Below are 19,500 nucleotides of genomic sequence, written 5' to 3'. Positions count from 1 at the left end.
GCTTTGTTGTGAAAACTATCAACACTACCCACATGAGTCCGAAATGCATTTTTTTATTCCAAGTATCAAAACCTTGAGAAACAAATTTTTGTCCCATGAGGTCTCCACATACATAACAATATAAACAATATGCTTTTTTATTTTTCACACTATATTCCAACCAATCAAAATCGTCAAACCATGAAGGAACGAAGCTTCTTAATCTATCACCTATTTTCTTTTTTGGAAACTTGTGTAGCCTTATTTAACAAGGTCCTTGAAGCAAATATGCCCTTCTTACATCATCTCTTATATTTGAGGCATAACTTGTAATCATTGGCCTATCCGTCGGGTCCTTTTGAAGATCTTTCAAATCAACACCATCATTAGTTTCATTAGAGCATGGTGTTTATGGAATTGCATTAGAGACCGAAGGAGTCGATTGGTTGGTGATTGGTGTTTGGGAAGATCCTTCACCACTTTCATTAAGATTAAGTCTTGGTCTTTTGGTAAGAAAACCACCAAGGGTAACCTACAATTCAACATTAAGCTAAATAACTAATAATTTCACCAAATCGTCCAATAGCTTCAATAAAAACATAAAAATTACACCAAATCAAAATCGAACTTCAATAAAGACAATAAGACATAACAATTTTATTTCACCAAATCAATCAATAAGTCAATAACATCAATGAAAACATAGCAATTTCACCAATTCAAGAAAAAAACATAGCAATTTCAACCTAAATAGTAAACAAATTGATAAATTTTCAATTTTCAAACACTTACTTGTTTCATTCTTAGCTAGGGCTTGGAGTTGAATTCAACAAGTGGGAATCGATTTTTTCTACTCAATCAACAAGATACTCAAGAAATTAGAAGGAATTAGCAATGGAAGCATCAAGCACCAAGCAAAAGTCGGATTCGTGAGTGTAGGCGTGAGGCGTCGTGCGTGATGCATCAGTCGAAGTCTCGAAGTCGAACTCCTGTGTTCGATGCCTTTTTTTGCTTTCTGTTTTGCTAATTGCAGCTATCATCGATTACTCGATTGATTATTGCCGCACGTTTTTTTGCCATTCTCCAATTGGATCAAAAGTTCCAATTATCCAAATGGGCTTTGGGCTATATTAGTTTTTTTTTGGACTAAAATTAATAGGCTTTTTGGTCTACTAATTGATAAGTCTAAGTTATAAATATATTTTTGAGCTTGGTTGATCCAATTGGGTGGCAATTTTTTTACATAGTTGCCAATTATTTTTACGTAGTTGCCAATATATAAAAAAAATTGAAAATTTTACACTACATATATGGAAACTAGGTGTTGCCAGTGCCACACCGGGCACCTAGTCAAAACCGTCCCTGAGCATGTTCTTTGTTTCAAGGAAAGATGGGAATGGATTTGTATTTGTGATCACATCCACAATATTATGTTAGGAGGGAGACAATTGTCTCAGAATTTGCATATCAAGTTCAATTTCATCAACTTTGGAATCACAGTCCGTAAGAGCCTCAGCCTGTAAGAGCCTCAGATAGGTTCTTCAAGGCATGACAAAACTCATTAATAGAAGATGCTCCTTTTTTTGTATTGCAAAATTGCTCCTAAAGATGAAGTATATGATGTGCACAAATTATACCTATCTAGTTTTGAATTTATAACCTAACGAACTTAACTAGCTAGAATACACCTAGGCAGTGTACCTAGTCGAATTATAGATTAGTTTAGGTAAGTCAGATGTCGATCACCCGAAACGGTATTTAATTAATAAAATAACTACTAAAAGCTAAACTAAGAAAAACAACTAAAATGGGGGTTTTATCTGATTTTACAAGTTCAGAAAAACTTAAGCACTCAACTAAAAACGACTGTAATCAATATATTAAAAACAATTTCGTTTAGTTTCGAATCCACCTTTTCCTATGGTTAGTTATTATTTATAGATTAATAAAGTTGGTTACCAATTTATATGTAATTAAAAATTTGGTCAAATCTACTAATATTTTCACCAATTCATGTACTACTTTGTAAGGTCCTACACAAGGAAACACAAGATTAGTTATTAATTATAATTGGGCTATGTAAGATTTGTTAAACACAAATATGGCCACAATTATGTTCTCTAACACAGTTAAATTGTTACTTTTATCACTTAACTAAGATATGGTCAATCCTAGCTCTAGCAATTTAATGGTTACTAAATCACTAGGTAATCAAGTTCATGTAATTTAATGGTCACTAAGCTACACTACACTTGAAATTAAGCAACAAAATTACAAACTTTAACATGCTAGGTAATGATAATCAAACACATGCATAAACCAAATTCATATAATCTAAAAAGTAAGAAACTAACTCATAGTTTTAGGTTTCATTTAACTAAACGAAAGCAAGGGTTTTTAGCCCATAATCACAGTTGGTAAACACATAAACATAAGAAAAACTAGACTAATCATGATTAAACTAAGCAAACCGAATGTGTAGATGCGAATCCTTGCTCCAATCGACTTCCTAGCTTCAAAAATCAGCCCCAAAGGGTTCTTAGAAGGGTTTTTGTCGCAATACTTCTCCAGAAAGTCACCTCCAAGTCCCCCAATTCGTCATAATGTTTGGATATATATACTTACCTAAAATCTGGACACCCTGACGTGGTAAAGGCACCACGTCGTGGTCCTCGTTTTTATCCTGTATTTCCCAAGCCAACGTCAAGAATCGCGCAGATTCCATGCACCACGTCGCGGTGGTTGGAATTACGACTTTTCTCAAAACACGAAAGTTATCTGAAATTGTGTCTAGTTTTCAGATCATTTTAAATCACCTTAATCGGAGTTATAAGTCATTAGATATGGTCAAAATACTGACGAGGGGTCAAGTTGTCTAACAACATCTTTCTTGTGTCTTCTTCTTGTCTAAGCTCGTATTTTCTTGCTTCCAACTTCCATATTGCTCCCGAGAATGTCTTTTATGCTAAATAACAAATATTAAACATAATAAGTACCTTTTGTTCGATAATAAGCATAATTATAGCTAAAAGTATTAAGATATGATGTAATATATATATATATATATATATATATATATATATATATATATATATACACACACACACACATATCAGTATACGTGACATTTTGTTGTTGAGAAAAAAAATCCTCCACTTTGTCCCATAAGACTTTGGCTTTACAATCGTCACTGCAGAATTTTCCCGTAATATGACAATGAACTTTAGCACCCTTGCACCTATCTTGAAAGATTCGTTTCCATAGTTTATATTTGGACCCATCAACAGATATTTTAAAACTAAATTGTGAATAGACATTTGTAAGTGCAAATACGATTTGGCTAGCTATAGGAGCCGTGTGGGTGCTTGAGGAAGCCGATGTGGACATCGAATCCGGGAAAATCAAGCAAATAAATAAAATAAATGGCATAAAATAATAAGTAAAAAGCTTAACTGCAGGAAGAAGGATTGTCATGTACCGTAGCCTAATTAAAAGCTAGAGGCACGAGAACAAGTAGAAGAAGTAGCATAACAAGTAGAAGACCTGGTAAGGCAGAATCAAAGAAGTAGCAACAACAAGTGGAAGCAGGAGAACAATGTCGTCCAGAAAACCTTGATCGGTGGACTGCTATGATCGGGGACATGTAGCGACGGTGGGTGTAACGTCCAGAAAATATCGAGTAAAATTTTCATTTTTAAATAAGTCAAAACCATTTATTCATTATCTTAAATACGATCAAAATAAAAGTATTTAAAACATCAGAGTAATTCGTAAACATTCAATGCGGAATAAATCTCTAGGGGATGCAGTGCGATCAAGTCGGACCCTTCCTTTTGAAACCAACGGTACCCGAAAACATTTTAAACATAAACCGTAAGCACAAAGCTTAGTCAGTTCCCCAAAATATCACATACCATACATACATCGGGCCCCGCTCGGCTTTCATCGGGTCCCGCCCGTTATAGATCTGTCAGTAACATGTGGTGGGCCCCGCCTGGCATCGAGTCCCACCTGGTATACATACAAACACATACAATACATGCAAGAGTCACACAGATAACTAACATCCTATAAACATAAATCAACGGACCAACATTGGTGCCTTCGACCCACAAATACTGTGAGGAGGCTCGCCTCGATCATTAGCCGTATAATACTCACACTTGAGTTACTGCTACCAAAAGCTCCTCACATTAAACATATCTAAAACAACACCAATTAACATTTAAGGTAATTTTTCCAACTTACCAAGTCAAAAATATCAAGGCTAACCCTTATTTGGGCAAAAACACCATTTTGCTCAAGTCTTAAACCCCTCATAGTTGGCCAAAAGTCAAACTGGTCAAAAAGTCAACGTCTAACGTTTTGTTGATTTACACGTTGCGTATTCTAACTCTATGTTGGGCATAGAGCCTTAATTCTGAAAAACAGGCCTCCAACAGGCTACGCGGAGCATAGCCTGGAGTACGCATGGTGTGTTACCTCAGGCTCTAATCCTCACATTAAGCACTTATTTCATTAAGACATTTCACTCAAAGCTTGGATCTGATTCCTAATAGCTCCATAATGGATAAAGTTTCCAACTTTATCGATTAGGATGGTCGAAACAACCAAGATCTAGTCTTTAATTCTCAAAAGAACCAAAAATGCATCTTTCTCATCTTAATCCATTAAGTCCAGGTCTCCAACCTTCATATCTGAATCATTATGATGTTTAGATGGATAAAGCTTCCAACTTTATCCATAATAAGGTCACAAACTTTCAAAATACAAACTTTATGCACTAAAATGATGAAAAAGTGGCAAATATGACAAATAGTTAGATCTATGAAACCAATGAGCTAGTTAGAAGCTCTTTACTCACAATAGCCCATGAAGGATGTAATCTTGATGGATCTATACTTTAACTTCTCTTCTATACACTTTTCCACCACCTTGCTCTTCAAGAATCAACCTTCCAATGGAGAAATAAGCTCATAAATGATGCCAAGGCTCAAAAACAAGAGAGAGAGAGAGAGAGAGAGAGAGAGCAGGCTAAGGTTTCTCAAGGAATAATCTTACGCAATGGAGGATGGTAATGAGAGGGTTTCCCATAAGTTATAACCCTTAAATAGGGCTCAAAACCGGAGATTTAGGGTTTTGATCTGCCCAGACTACACTGCGTAGTTGTTAATTATGACCTACGTAATTAGTTAAACCCCGTTACACCCTGCGTAATCCAAAAATCCCTAATTTCCACTTCAACTTTAAACAGCCATAACTTCTTCGTTTCAACTCTATTTTCAGCGTTCTTTATATGCACGGAAAAGTATTGAAGAGCTCCACAATCCTATTTAATTACTTTTGAATTAAAACATACCAAACTAAAATCATTAATTCATGAAAGAAGTCTGAAACATCATCTTTCCCATTTTCCCCCATTGACTCCAAAACACAAACCAAGAGCTTGGATCATATAATCAATATTATCTACATCCAACAGGGTATAAAACATATTCCCTTGAATACCAAGGCCTTTACTTGATCCATTTATTTTCCATAATCCTAAAATAAGAAACTTCTTGAAATAGGATGTTATAGTGGGCGGCGACAGGATGAACAACCGACAACAGCAGGAAAAACACCAAAAAACAAAAGATGAATTCCAGTGAAGTTTGTCTAGATCCGGTAGGATGCTTGGAGAACGTCATATGTGTGGTTTGATACCATGTGGAAACTCGTTAATCAGGGTTGTGTGTGTGTGTGTGTGTGTATATATATATATACACACACACACAAAAGTTACTATGCATCTATACACAAATTTTATGCAACGGAAGCCTTCTTAACAAACCCTAAGTGTACATGCACCATAAGATCTAGGTTTTACTATTATGATAACATACTTTCAAAACTAGCATTATAAACTAAAGAAGGGAGTGGTTTAGTAACCTTTTGAGAAACTCGAATTCATCACTTGTTTACTTGATGAATTCGATCTCCTTATTGCTCTTGGCAAGTCTAACACCCAAAGTAGAATGCCTCTAATGGCTCACACCCAAAAGACTAAAAAACCTTAGAACTTTAAAAGAGAGAGAGAGAGAGAGAGAGAGAGAGAGGTGAGAGGTTGGAAAATCGTTTTTCTCAACCTTATAGAGAGTATGGACGATTTCTATAAGGCCTAGAGGAGTCTTTATATAATTGTGATATTTCTCAGATAACCATGATTTGAATTAATTAAATAATCAGATTTAATCCTGATTCGAATCTTTCCCTTATCTGTTACATGGATAGATTTTGGAAGGTTTCTGGAACCTCCATAAAACTTTCCACTCTATGGACCATCCAGAATATTCATGTTTCTTAACTATTGAACAACTACCATTCAGCCCCTATACCTTTTGATTAAATATAATTAATTCCAAATTAATTCTAATTAATTTTAACTAGTTTTTAATTACTCTATTAATATGTAATGAATTAATCACCTATTAATCTTAATCTCTCTAACTAATTCTATCTATTTTAGATCTTGAGGGCAACCCAAAAAGGACTTTGTTATTATTCTCAAACTTATACTAATTAGTTATGTCATTAGACACCTATTTCCAACAAAATCGATATGAGTTATGTTCTTCTATTTCATGATCTTAGTGTTTGCGACTTGAGAGCACATATTTAGATAGGTAATGATATTGTTTTAGTTGAATAGTCAAACTGAATTCTCTCCTATTTTATAAATTCAGTGGTGGATGTTAATTGGACCATGGAATTAGCTATCATAAATTCAAATCAAAGTTCAAAATTTAACCAAATGTTCTCCCATTTTTTATTTTGATGGTGGTTTTTCTTGATATATTATGTTTTTGATTTTGCAATTATGGTTGTGTGTGATTATTAGGAGGGAAAGCAACAAAATTGACAGGGAAATGGGTGGTAATTTTGATGGTTTACATATACACAAAAATTGAGGAATGAATAAAACAAGCGGCGAAGAAGGTTGGGAATATCGTCGGTGTAATAGTTGGGATGGGGAAGAAGACAATGATGATGTAGGGATGGTGGGGCCCACATTAAAGAAAGAGAAACATCATAATTTTAAACATATTTAATACATTTATTTTGATGATGTTAGTGAGAAGGACTTGATTCAAAACAAATTGAAACCATAGGGATCAAAAATGCAAAAAATATCTTTCAGGGCATGATCCATATATTTCATATAACCATAGGGATCTTTTTTGTAATTTACTTTATATTTTATCATATTTAACATTTTCATTAATTACTATGACAAAGAATTTTGGACGCTGTAAAAGATGTGTTACCCTAGGCTGAGCATAGACAATGTGCAAGACACATTGTTGCAAACTTTAAGAAAAGGTTTAGAGGGCACATTTTGAAAAACTTTTCTGAAAGGCATGCAATGCTGCAACTGAACAGGCCTTCATAGTTTTTATGAAGGATATAGAAACACTAAGACTAAAGGCTCATAAATACTTGATGGAAAAGGATTCAAAGACATATGGTCAAGAACATATTATGAGACTAGCATGTGTTTTGAAGTAGTAGAGAATGGAACTTCGGAGAGTTTCAATGCTATCATAATGGATGCCAGAAAGAAACCTATAATCCCCATGCTAGAGGAGCTTAGGTTATATATCATGGAGAGGATGTATAACATGAAACACAAGTGTAATACTCGTTCTTCATAACATGTATAGTTTGAAGAGATATAACTTGTTTATAAAACAAGAAGAAGAAACTGAAGCATTATTCTTGCTTGAAGGTGTGAATTAAAGGTGTCATGGCGTATCATTGTGAAATGTAAGGAGTATATCATAAATTTTAAAGTAGATTGTTATCTCAGGAAAGGCATCCTGCGTCCTTCTATAGGCGCGATGCATGGGGTCAAGTCGAGGTCAACGGAAGTCAATGGACAGGTCGCGACGTGTGTATTGAGTACAACGACGCGTCAAGGTGTCCAGGTGGTGGACACGTGTTGAGACATCAAGACATATGACGGAAGGAGTCAACACGTAGCAAGGTTTGGTCGATACACGCATAGACATGATGCATCTTTTGAAATGGTGTGGCATGCTCCTTCAGCAGACCTTGTGTATATATAGTTTGTGTGTGTATGTGTTGTTTAAAGGGTTTTTCACACACTTAATCGGAAGAACCTAAAGTGACGAATTCTTGTCATATCTTAGTGCTCTAATATTTTCAGTGTATAAATAGATCTCGTTAAATGTGACTTGAGAATTAAAGACCTGAAATGAGAGTTGGAGTATTTGACGATACTATGGAGCATCTAGAACTTGATGGAGCATCATGATTCAAGATGCTCCATCAATTTCTAGATGCTCCATAGTATCGTCAAATGCTCCGAGTCTCATTTCATGTCTTCAATTCTCAAGTCACATTTAACAAGATCTATTTTCCAGTGAAAATAGCTATCATGCTAAGTTTATATAAGACGTCAATATTATATATATCCGATACACATATTGATATTTACAAGATGATAAGTATAGTGAATCCTATTTAACTTTATAAACATAAGTTAGACTGATGATTCTTCATCACTATCTTGTGCATGTATTTCGGAAGATCTTCTTAAGATGTACCTCCATATCTGAATCTTAGCCTTGACATGTAATTTTTCACGAATAATACGAACCATGGACAACAAAAGGGCAAATGCCATTGTCACACCACTGATAAGAAAAAGAACCCGCAACCCATAAAGACTCAAAAATTTTGGTGAAGGAGAAGAAAAATCCTTTGACATCAATGCAAATTGACGTTTTAACCATTTATCCTCTAATGCTTTCAATGTCCCGTCTTCCCGCATCTTTGCTATTTGAGTCGACATCTCTCCAGCCAACGGTGAACCTTTTTTAAATGCCTGCAAACATAGCTACATTAGAGTTATGGAAGAAGCCAAAAGGATATAAGAGTCTTATATATAGAGAACACTTACAAAGCCGAAACCATTGGTGGTTGATGCTGTTGAGATCAAGGAGAAGCCAGAAGCAGGATACATTGCAAGGACTGCTTTAATATAAAGGATATCATCGATGATTGCATCAACACCTCCACTTGTTAATGCTTTGATGTAGGCCTCAGGTGTGTATAGGTTTTCAATTTTGGCACCCCCTAAGTTCACGTTGTTAAAGACAACTCCTACTGAGGGAGAAACACCCAGGAATCCGACAGACATCTCCTTCATTCCAATCTATTGTATAGTTAAAAGTGAACTCAAAGTTGCAGTGTAACTTGACGTGAGCACAAGCACCACGAAAACCCATACATTAACCACGAATCTTGATAGATTACTTTGGAGCTTCTCTCCTGAATCACCAAGTTTTTGTGGGTGTTTGTTAGAAAGTTGAAGATTAAAAGTAATGGTCAAAAGATCAAATCTTTAAGTAAATTGAGATTACAGTAAAGAGTTAGAGAGCTTACTGTGAGCATAAACAAGGGTCGAAAAGGCAAACTAGATGGTTGTTCCAACTTGCTATTTTGCTGAACCTTGAAATTCTTCATTTGTGCGATTTTCAATAACCAAATGACAAACCCCAAAAAGAGAAAGAAACAACCGTTTGTGATCCAAAGATGTGTACTAAGAGGATCTAAAAAGATCCAGATGCTTTTCTTGGCGTTTCGGGCTATTGTCCCAGTTCCTAGATCAGTGAAGGGAAATGTGAAGTCGACATAGAGAGATCTATTTGTTGTGATTGATATATCTCCAACAACAGCCTCATATTCCTGATACAATCCGATATCTTATGATTAAAAAACAATCTAACTGCTCTACAAATAGTGTGACAAAGTATCTTTGATGATACAGTTTTGCTAAAAAGAGGCACATACCTTTAGAGCGATTTTGTCGATTAGATAATTATAAGTCATTCCATCCTTATAAGGGAGAGGAAAAATCTCAATGCCTACTTCATAGTCTAAGGCATTAAAAGCAGCATTGAAAACATCCCCACAGTAGCCGCTGACAGATGATAGATTTATTTTGGGATCAACAGTCAATTGTAACAAATTCGGGAATATTGTGCCAAAATCTGGAACCATAATTTTCAGCTTTCTCCCATTCGTTTGCAGCATCTTGCGCTTTTGATTAACACTTGTAGCTCTACCTGGCCAGATGATACTTTTCAGACCATGATTAAAAGAAGAAGAAGAATTTGTTTTTCCAATTTTTTTAACAAACTCACCACCATTAGCCATCATCCAAAACCCAACCTTCCTACCACCTTTACCAATCACATTTACAACTTCAATGACTTTGGAGATGGTTCTCCTATTCATAAGCTTGAATTCACCGCCTAAACCATGGAAGTTGACTCTTAACAACTCATCTTAAAGCTAGCAAACTTGATGAAGATTCTGAATAGTTGAGTTTTTGGAACCTTGCAATAAAGTTAGATGTCTTTTCTTTAAATTTTGACCTAAATGAGATCTAGACATGTATTGGACATATATGTCTCAAAAGCATCGACTTTCCGATGTATAATGGAGTTATAAGACCCAATGGAAAGTTAGGGTTCAAGGCTCAATGGATTTAGGACTTAAACGTTGGACTTTTGGCTTCAGATGGTTCTCACGACGTGAGACTTGGGTATCATGACGTGAGGTTTGATGACCCCGTTTTTGGCTAGCTTCTTGGAGATCATGACGTGAGAGGAGGCTTCTTACAAAGTAAGGTCATCTCTGGTAACTTTTCATGTCTGTGTTGACTGGGTTGAGTCGGGATGAGTTGGAATCGGACCGAGCGGGATCTCACGACGTGACTAAGGACTGGTCACGACGTGAGGATGGGTGGTTGACATTTTGGGCTTTTGGCTAGGTGTCTTTCGGATTTCGGCCTGTATTGGGCCTTGGGTATCTTTTGGATTTGGGACGATTATTGGGATTTTAGTGTCATTGAGTTTAGGCCTTGGTCTTTGGGTCATTTGAGGGGAAGGGTAAAATAGTCTCTTATCCTAGGAGTCAGGATTAGTGAATTAAGTTCCGATTGTGGTTATAACCTGATTATTGTTCATGATTGTATTTGATTGTTAGCATGGGGATTCTCAGGACCAGTAGCTCGAGCATCTATTGGGTTATTAGCGGACTGAGGTGAGTTTGCTCATTATGCTGTAGGATACTAGGATTATATGTGCGTGTAATCTTTGTGACTCTTGTTGTATGTATGTATGTATGCATGTGTGCCTGTTTGCTATATGTATGTGGGGTGAAATAGACCCGTGTGTGAAATAGACCTGGTACAGGCTCGTACTGTCATATAAGTTAAAATAGTCTCAGGGTGAAAATAGACCCGGGAGTGAAATAGACCCATTATGGCATTGGGCTGACACATGAGTTGAAATAGGGGTTGTGTTATAAGTACCCCCCTTAACCAATTTTACCCTACCTAACATCAATCGAATCATTCATTTACTTTTGATTTGACATCTTTTTTTTTTGTTTCTTTCCCTTTTCCTTTTTGTTTTTTTTTTTGTTTTTTCATTTCTTTTATTTTATATTTTAATCTTGTTATTATTATTGTTGTTGTTGTTGTTGTTGTTGTTAGTATTATTATTATTATTATTATTATTATTATTATTATTATTATTATTATTATTATTATTATTATTATTATAAATTTTGATTAACATATAAATTCGGAAAACATTTTAAAATTCGGATGACATTATAAAATTTGGACAACATTATAAATTCGAACAACGTTATAAAATTCAAACAACTATATAAAATGAAATAAAAGCAAAGTTTGTCTTTACTTTAGAAACAAATCGATACCATTATCGTCTATTGATAAATTACAATTCACCCTAACCATTATGTAATGGTTGATTACAAGGAGTATATCCAATGTCTGATGTCTTGTCCAAACTTCTATGTACATACAAATCAGAATATTCGGCAGCATGGGTATGCGATTGTTCAACTAAATGCTTTCAATCCGCATAACACATCACACAAATGTATTACCGAATTAATTAATATACGTGATAATAAAGACAAACTTTGCTTTTGTTCCATTTTATATAGTCGTTTGAATTTTATAATTTCGTCCAAATTTTTAATGTCGTCCGAATTTTATATTGTTATCGAAATTTATAATAACTAGAAAAGGGCATGCGGCTCCGCCGCTTTTGGACTATGTCATAGAAGTTAAAAATCAACAAACTTTAAAAGATGTGTTGAAAGTGTAAATCGCCACAAATAGGGAAAAAGCCGACAATCCCTAAAATTAGATGTCGAAAGTGTTCAACAAAAAAAAAAAAGAACACTGATGGAGAAAACCAAAAATGTTGTGGCTATAATATGAAAGTTGCCAAAGTTTGGAAAATATGGTGGGAAAATTTTAAAAAATGTTTTTTGTGTTTTTTATGTGAAAATGTAAAAGTTTTGGCTCTAAGGAATAAAAGTGTCAAACTCATTAAAGATTTGTGGCAAAAATACCAAAGTATAAAAGTTTTGACTGTAAGGACTAAAAGTGTCAAAGTCACTAAAGATTTGTGGCAAAACTCTAAAAGCACAAAAACTTAATCAAAATGTAAAAATATAAAAGTTTTGATTTTAGAGACCAAAAATATCAAATTCACTAAATATTTGGGACAGAAAAAGAAAATTTTGTGGCAATAGTGTGAAGAGTTGGAACTTTACTGTTCTAAGCTCCCTTAGGCCTTAGCTTTAATAATAATAATAATAATAATAATAATAATAATAATAATAAATAAATAAATAAATAAATAAAAAAGAATAAAAAACAACAAAAAAAAACAAAATAGGGAAAAAAACAACAAAAGACAAAAAAATCAAATCAGGGGGTGGAATTGGAAATGAAGGGGTACTTATAGGAGTTATAGCATTAGCCTTGAAATAGACTCGGGGGGTGAAATAGACCTAGGAGTTATAGCTGTAAAATATGTATGGTATGCAGTATTTTGGGGAACTCACTAAGCTTTTTTTGCTTACGGTTTATGTTTAAAATGTTTATTAGGTAATCCTGGTTCGCGAGGGGAGGGCCCGACTTGATCGCAACGCATCCACCCATGTTTCCACACTCTATGATTATGGGAATTGTACTATTTTACTCTGATATACTTTTAAATTATTGAAATGATTAAATGATGTTTATGGTTGAACTAAAAATGAAATTTTTACCTTAGGATTTTTGGGATGTTATAGTTGGGCTTCAGTGAAACCGTTACAATGGATGCTCTCATAAAGTTCCTAGAGGGTTCCTTTTATGCTTTAGTCAATAATACCTTAGAAGGCCCAATGAAGATGATTTGGCAAGACTTCTACATACAAGGGAAGAACGTGGTGGATTTCTACGTATGACGGTGACAACAAATCCACTCACCTGGAAAGGGAACAAAACTACAAAACAATGTTCTCTCTGGCTCACTTATGCAAAAAGAAGGATCTTCTGCTCATTTAGCCATACACAATATTTGCATTAGTAAAACGTAGTTTTGGTCGAGCAAGCCGAGTCGTGCCGTATGAATTTATCCGGATCCTTTTAAACTTCGGAATTATGTAACTATGAGATCTGTTTTTCAATAAAAAATAGCTAACAAGCTAAGTTCAGAAAAGAAGTCAAAACTTTACATTTATTTGATACAAATATTGATCTATACAAGATGTTACGTACAGTGGAATCCTTTTTAACTATATAAGAATAAGTTAAACGGTTAATTCTGCATCGCTATCTTGTGCATATAATTCGGAAGATCTTGTTAAGATGCACCTCCATATCTGCATCTTAATTTTGACATGTAAGTTTTCACGAATAATAAGAACCATGGACACCAGAAGAGCAAATGCCATTGTCACACCACTGATAAGAAAGAGGCCCCGAAACCCATAAATATTCAAGATTTTTGGTGAAGGGGAAGAAAAATCCTTTGAAATCACTGTAGACTGACGTTTTAACCATTTATTCTCTAATGCTTTCAATGTCCCATGTTCCCGCATCTTCGCTATCTCAGTCGACATCTCTCTGGCCAAGGGTGAACCTTTCTGGAATGCCTGCAAATTTAGCTATATCAGACATGTAAAGAGGATCCAAATAGAGTTATGGAAGAAGACAAAAAGATTAAGACTCTTATATATAGAGACAGAGGACACTTACAAAGCCAAAACCATTGGTGGTGGATGCTGTTGAGATCAAGGAGAAATCAGAATCCGGATACATTGAAAGGACTGATTTGATGTAAAGGATCTCATCAACGATTGCATCAACACTTCCACTTGTTAATGCTTTCGCGTAGGCCTCAGGTGTGTATAGTTTCTCTATTTTGGTTCCCCCAAAGTTCAAGTTGTTAAAGACAACTCCTACTGAAGAAAGACCCAAGAATCCGACAGACGTCTCCTTCATTGCAATCTGTTGTACAGTTAAAAGTGAACTCAGTGTTGCAGTGTAACTTGATGTGAGCACAAGCACCACGAAAACCCAAACCGTGACTACAAATCTTGAAAGATTACTTTGCAACTTCTCCCCTGCAGTATAAAATCAGCAAATTTTTATGGGTGTTTGCTAGAAATCTGAAGATTGATATTAATGCTCAAAAGATCAAATCTTTTAGTAAATTGAGATAAGAGAAAAGAGTTATGAAGCTTACTGTGAGCATAAACAAGGGTCGAAAAGGCAAACCAGAGGGTTATACCAATTTGCTGTTTTGTTGAACCTTGAAATTCTTTGTTTGTACGATGTTCGATAAACCAGATGACAAATCCCATAAAGAGAAAGAAACAAGCACTTGTGATCCAAAGATCTGCACTAAGAGGATCTAAAAAGATCCACATGTTTTTCTTGGGGTTGTGGGCTATAGTGCCAATTCCTAGATCAGTGAAGGGCAATGTGAAATCGACATAGAGAGATCTATTTGATGTGATTGATATATCTCCAACAGCAGCATCATATTCCTGATACAATCCGACATCACATTAGCAAAAAAAAAAAATCTAACTGTTCTACAAATAATGTGACAAAGTGTCCTTATTACTACAGTTTTTGCTCAAGAAAGACACAAACCTTAAAAGAGATTTTGTCGATTAGATCATTGTAACTACGGCCATCCTTATAAGGGTAAGGAATAATATCAATCCCTACTCCATAGTCTAAGGCATTAAACGCAGCATTGAAAACATCCCAACAGAATCCACTCACACCAGAATCATTTGTTCTTGGGTCAATATTAAGTTGTACTAAATTCGGGAATGTGCTGAAATCTGGAACCAGAATTCTCAGTTTCTTGCTATTTGTTTGTAGAACCCTACGTTTTGCAAAGGTTGAAGTCCCACCTGGCAACATGATACTTTCCAAGTCGTGATTTGAAGAAGAATTTGGTTTTCCAATTTCTTTCACAAACTCACCACCATTAGCCATCATCCAGAACCCAACCTTCCGACCACCTTTACCAATCACATTTACAACTTCCATGGCTTTGGAGATGCTTCTCCCATTCATAAGATTGAATTCACCACCTAAACCATGGAACTTGACTCTTAACATCTCATCCAAAAGTGATGTACGGATTAGTGACATGCCATTGGTTGTCTGTATATTCTCAACAGCCATGGCTAGTGCGTAAACTGCATCATATGCCCATATACCATTAGGATCTATCTCCTTAAACTCCATAAAAGGGTTCAAAGAATAATGTTCCTTTCTCCATTTCGAAACAAATTCATGAAGCTCCCTTGATGCAGGAAAATATGATCTGAAACCCACAGCCCCCTGCATCGATTCGATTGCTTCGGCATCCATGGAATCCAAGTGGTTGGTAGTCTTACTTGTTACAATCCACATGTATCCTTCACCCATCATGCCCAGCTCTTTTGCCCTGGAGAAAAGATTGGATGCTAAAGAAGGGGCTGTATGCATTACATACACCACGGCTTGCATAGTTTGAAGCTTAAGAAGCTCTTCCATGATTTCTTCATGGTTGGCAGAGGTTGAAATTAGGCTTGTATATGCCACGTGTATGTTTTTCTCATGGAATGCACTAACCATATAATTAGCCATTTCTCTCCCGTTTGCAGTGTCCTCGCAGATAACTACCACATTCTTTGCTTTAAATGATTCTACCATGGAAGCAATGCATTTGAACTGAGTGGTTTCATCTTGTGCAATTCGAAGAAGATTAGGATTCTGATTAAAAAAGGGAGTTGTTGAAAAGGAAAGAATCGGTAGGTTAGCTTTGTCTCCCAATTCCAAAACCTCCAAGGATCTTGCTTCAGCTGTTGATTCTGGACCTATTATCGCTTGCACTTTACTATTCTCCAAAAGATCCAGAGCTGAATGTCCATGATCAATATATGAACATTCAAAATTAAAAGTTTTCCAAAAAAGAGTATTTAAAAAAAAAAAAAAAAAGACAGTACCAGCAGACAAGGCATGCAATGGTTCTCCTTTGGTATCCCTGGTTGTAAAAGTTATCCTTGTTGTGTAGTGAGGATTGATTCTGTAAAAGTCAGAAACAGCCATGGTGATGCAACTATAAACGACCTTCCCAACCCATGAATCCATGTCAAGAATCACTCCCACCTGTATGTCCTTGTAAGATGGATCTTCATGTGCTGTTAGAAGGCTTTGAAAGCTAAGCAACATCAATAATATCAGAAATGGTAATGACCTGCAATACGCCATTGGCGACACAAAGTTTAAGTTTCCTGCAGTTCTCTTGGTACATCAGGATGACTAACACTATTGCAAGTGACACAAAGATAATGGAGTCTTGTCAAAACAAGAACCTAAACAAATATAAGGAATATATAATCAATCATGAGCATGACAGGTCATCAATTAGTTGACATTTAATTATGCTGGCCGCCATGAAAATACTGACATTGTCTACAGGAACAAATTCCTGGTCAGAGTTGTTTGGTCTAAACCATTGACTGGTCAGAGCTATCAGCATCAATGCAAACCTATACAAAAAGGATGGATCAGATAAAATAGATTGGGGAACGGGTCAAATGGATAATTCAAAGCATGGAAGAAAAAGGATTATAGATCTTTCTAACGTTTTGTTTTTAATTTTTAATTGTATATTAAATAAAGTATAGATGCAAAACTGACCAAACACTACGGTTGATAATATCCGGAACTATGAGAAACTCTGTTAATCACACTCGGGTTACATGCTCTGTTAACCAGACATGGGTTTCTGACTTCTTAAGAATCAAGAATACAGAGTTCAAGTAAGGTCATGACTTTCGTTCTTATCAATCTTCTTTCATTTGATACGCCTTGCTGACGTGTGACAAGATCATTTGCTGGGACCAAAAAGGGAGTCACACAATCTAAAAGCGCAAAACAGTATTATATACAGATAAATTATTGAATGAAAAAAGAAAATTATCCATTTTTTAAGGGCTTATATGTATTGTGGCTTTCCCATGAACCCACAAATCCTTAGGTACAAAAAAATGATTTTGCTCAAATGATTAGTAACACACAACAATTCAAGTCATAGGCGTGCCAATGGGTAGGCATGCAAGAACCGGTTTTTTTCTGAACCGGACCGGTTCAGAAAACCGGTTCGGTTCCGGTCAACGTAGTCAAAACCGGTTCGGTTCCAAACCAATTCAGCCCCAAAAATATATGAACATATGTAAACCGGTTCGGTTTAATAGAAACCGGTTCAGCAAAAACTGGTTCAAAAGACCGGTTCAAAAAACATGTTCAAAAAGCGGTTCAAAAACGGTTCAAAACCGGTTCAACGCAAATAAGTTTTTCTAATTTTTTTTTTGTTTTTGGGCTAATAAGTGTAAAATAGGAATGGTTTTTTTTTGTATATTAAAAAACCATGATATATTTTTATATATTTTATTATTTTAGTATATTAAAAAACCATGATATATCGTCAAAACAAAATCAACGAAGAAGAATAAGAAACATGCGATTTTTTTAGAATAATCACCGCATTTGACCTTTCATCACCATTGATCGAAGAACTCCATGAATCGGTTGTGATTTTTTTCAACAGTAAAAAAAAATCTTCATAATAAATCGATTAGGAAATTTACACGCAACAATCTGATTACGGGTTTTTGATTTCAATTTATGTTTTTTGTTTTCCAATTTCAGTCTTTCTTAATTCATCGATTATAATGATATGATTTCACGCATCCTTTAAAAAATAAATTTTGTAATCGTGTTATTGTATTCATGTTAATTTGATTTCAGACAACCAAACAAATTCTGATTTCTGATTCGTGTTAATGTGATTCCTGATTCTTGGAAATTGTAAGATTTCTTTATTGTTTTTCACACTTATTTGATGCTGGGTTCTGATAAAAAACTAGTTTATATGCTTTCTTTCCTTTTTTTTTTAGCTAACTTGAAACTTGAACATCACAAGTTTTGAAATCTTAGTTCCTAAAGCCTGGAAAATGATTCAAAAATCCTTACCCTTGATGCTGGAGAAGGGTCGTGGTCATATTAGCATTATTGCCATTGTTACCTTGTTACAAAAATTGTGATTGTAGAGGTGTTAACATGAACGGGGCCTTCGATCAGGCTTAAACCGGACTGGACCTATCATGGCTTTTATCGGGCTTTTAAGACCCTTTCCTAGGCTAAAATTTATTTTTATCCTTTTCTTTCTGTTAATTGAATATTAAAAATGTTGAATAATTAAGAATTTTAATTTCAAATTAGATATTAATAAGCTTTCGACTAGATTAGAAAACTTGGCCCAATTTACGAAAGATTATGGAAACCTTTTGACCCGAGTGATTGGTATCTTCATTATCATTACTCATTAGTATCTAATATTTTGCTCATAGTAGGCATTTTTCTCATTGTCGTTTTTATGCATTTGTTTGCATAATGAACATGTTATGACTTGTAAGAACATTTGGCACTGTTTTTTTGTCATATATACCTAGCACTGCTACATCCTTGTCATCAACCTCTCCCTCTCATTTAATGTTTGGAAAATTGAGTATGACTTCCTGCAATATCATCTTTGTGGGTTGCACCTTGAGAACTACTGTAGCCAATAACCATCATGAGTGGGTTTGAGCTATGAAAAACTACCCATATAAAGGTTTTGAGAAGAATTTGGAGAGATAATCAACTTTACTATGAATCTTCATGGCTACATACAAATGAAATCAAGGCAACTTAGAGCAAGTTACTACAACCACTGATCCACAATTTCTAACCCTCACTATTTACACCAAAAAATAGGAACATGATCAATAAAATACCAATCGATAGATAATTTGAATTATTATAGTAACAAGTATAATATATTAGAAATTAATATTATATCAAGTGGGTATTAAATGCGTGATAGGTTACAATCGACTATTTAATATTATCACTGAATGTCATAAATTACAATCGACTACTTAATATTATCATTGAATGTCATAAATTAGAGCTTAATGGGGCGCTAAACCTTTGTGTACATATAGTCGATGGTCCCCAACATACAAAAATACACAAACATTTTCTATACAATCTTTCTTGATCCCATCATCTAAAATTGGTTG

At 35.1% G+C, this 19,500-nt stretch overlaps 1 protein-coding gene and 1 pseudogene across 3 annotated transcripts; both read right to left on the bottom strand.

Annotated features, from left to right (window-relative positions):
- Nucleotides 1–8,524: 8,524 nt before the first annotated feature.
- Nucleotides 8,525–10,684, bottom strand: LOC111885553 (glutamate receptor 1.4-like; annotated as a pseudogene).
- Nucleotides 10,685–13,559: 2,875 nt separating this feature from the next.
- LOC111885510 (glutamate receptor 1.2) lies at nucleotides 13,560–16,722 on the bottom strand. Of its 3 annotated transcripts, none has more exons than XM_052767596.1 (6): nucleotides 16,629–16,722; nucleotides 16,378–16,540; nucleotides 15,026–16,290; nucleotides 14,613–14,916; nucleotides 14,123–14,490; nucleotides 13,560–14,019 (listed from the first exon to the last, which is right to left on the bottom strand). In XM_052767596.1, the coding sequence occupies exons 1-6, from the start codon at nucleotides 16,683–16,685 to the stop codon at nucleotides 13,675–13,677; spliced, it is 2,502 nt and encodes an 833-aa protein (XP_052623556.1). In that variant the 5' UTR covers nucleotides 16,686–16,722; the 3' UTR covers nucleotides 13,560–13,674. The 3 variants fall into 3 exon arrangements, with proteins under 3 accessions (XP_052623556.1, XP_052623557.1, XP_023737521.1); XM_052767597.1 differs by having other exon boundaries at nucleotides 16,378–16,457; nucleotides 16,629–16,719; XM_023881753.3 differs by having other exon boundaries at nucleotides 13,561–14,019; nucleotides 16,378–16,721.
- Between the last annotated feature and the right edge of the window lie 2,778 nt (nucleotides 16,723–19,500).

Source organism: Lactuca sativa, chromosome 9 (assembly GCF_002870075.4).
Source record: "Lactuca sativa cultivar Salinas chromosome 9, Lsat_Salinas_v11, whole genome shotgun sequence".
NCBI classification, from domain to species: Eukaryota; Viridiplantae; Streptophyta; class Magnoliopsida; order Asterales; family Asteraceae; genus Lactuca; species Lactuca sativa.
This window is presented reverse-complemented; position numbering and strand designations above follow the sequence as displayed.

Bases quoted from the DNA above. Each gene is read 5' to 3' on its own strand.
- LOC111885510 (XM_023881753.3), bottom strand. From the start codon at position 16,642: ATGGCGTATTGCAGGTCATTACCATTTCTGATATTATTGATGTTGCTT. The intron at 16,291-16,377 runs GTACTGTCTTTT...ATGGACATTCAG, and splicing joins ATTGCATGCCTTGTCTGCTG to CTCTGGATCTTTTGGAGAAT. The intron at 14,491-14,612 runs GTAAGCTTCATA...TTTATACTGCAG, and splicing joins GACCCTTGTTTATGCTCACA to GGGAGAAGTTGCAAAGTAAT.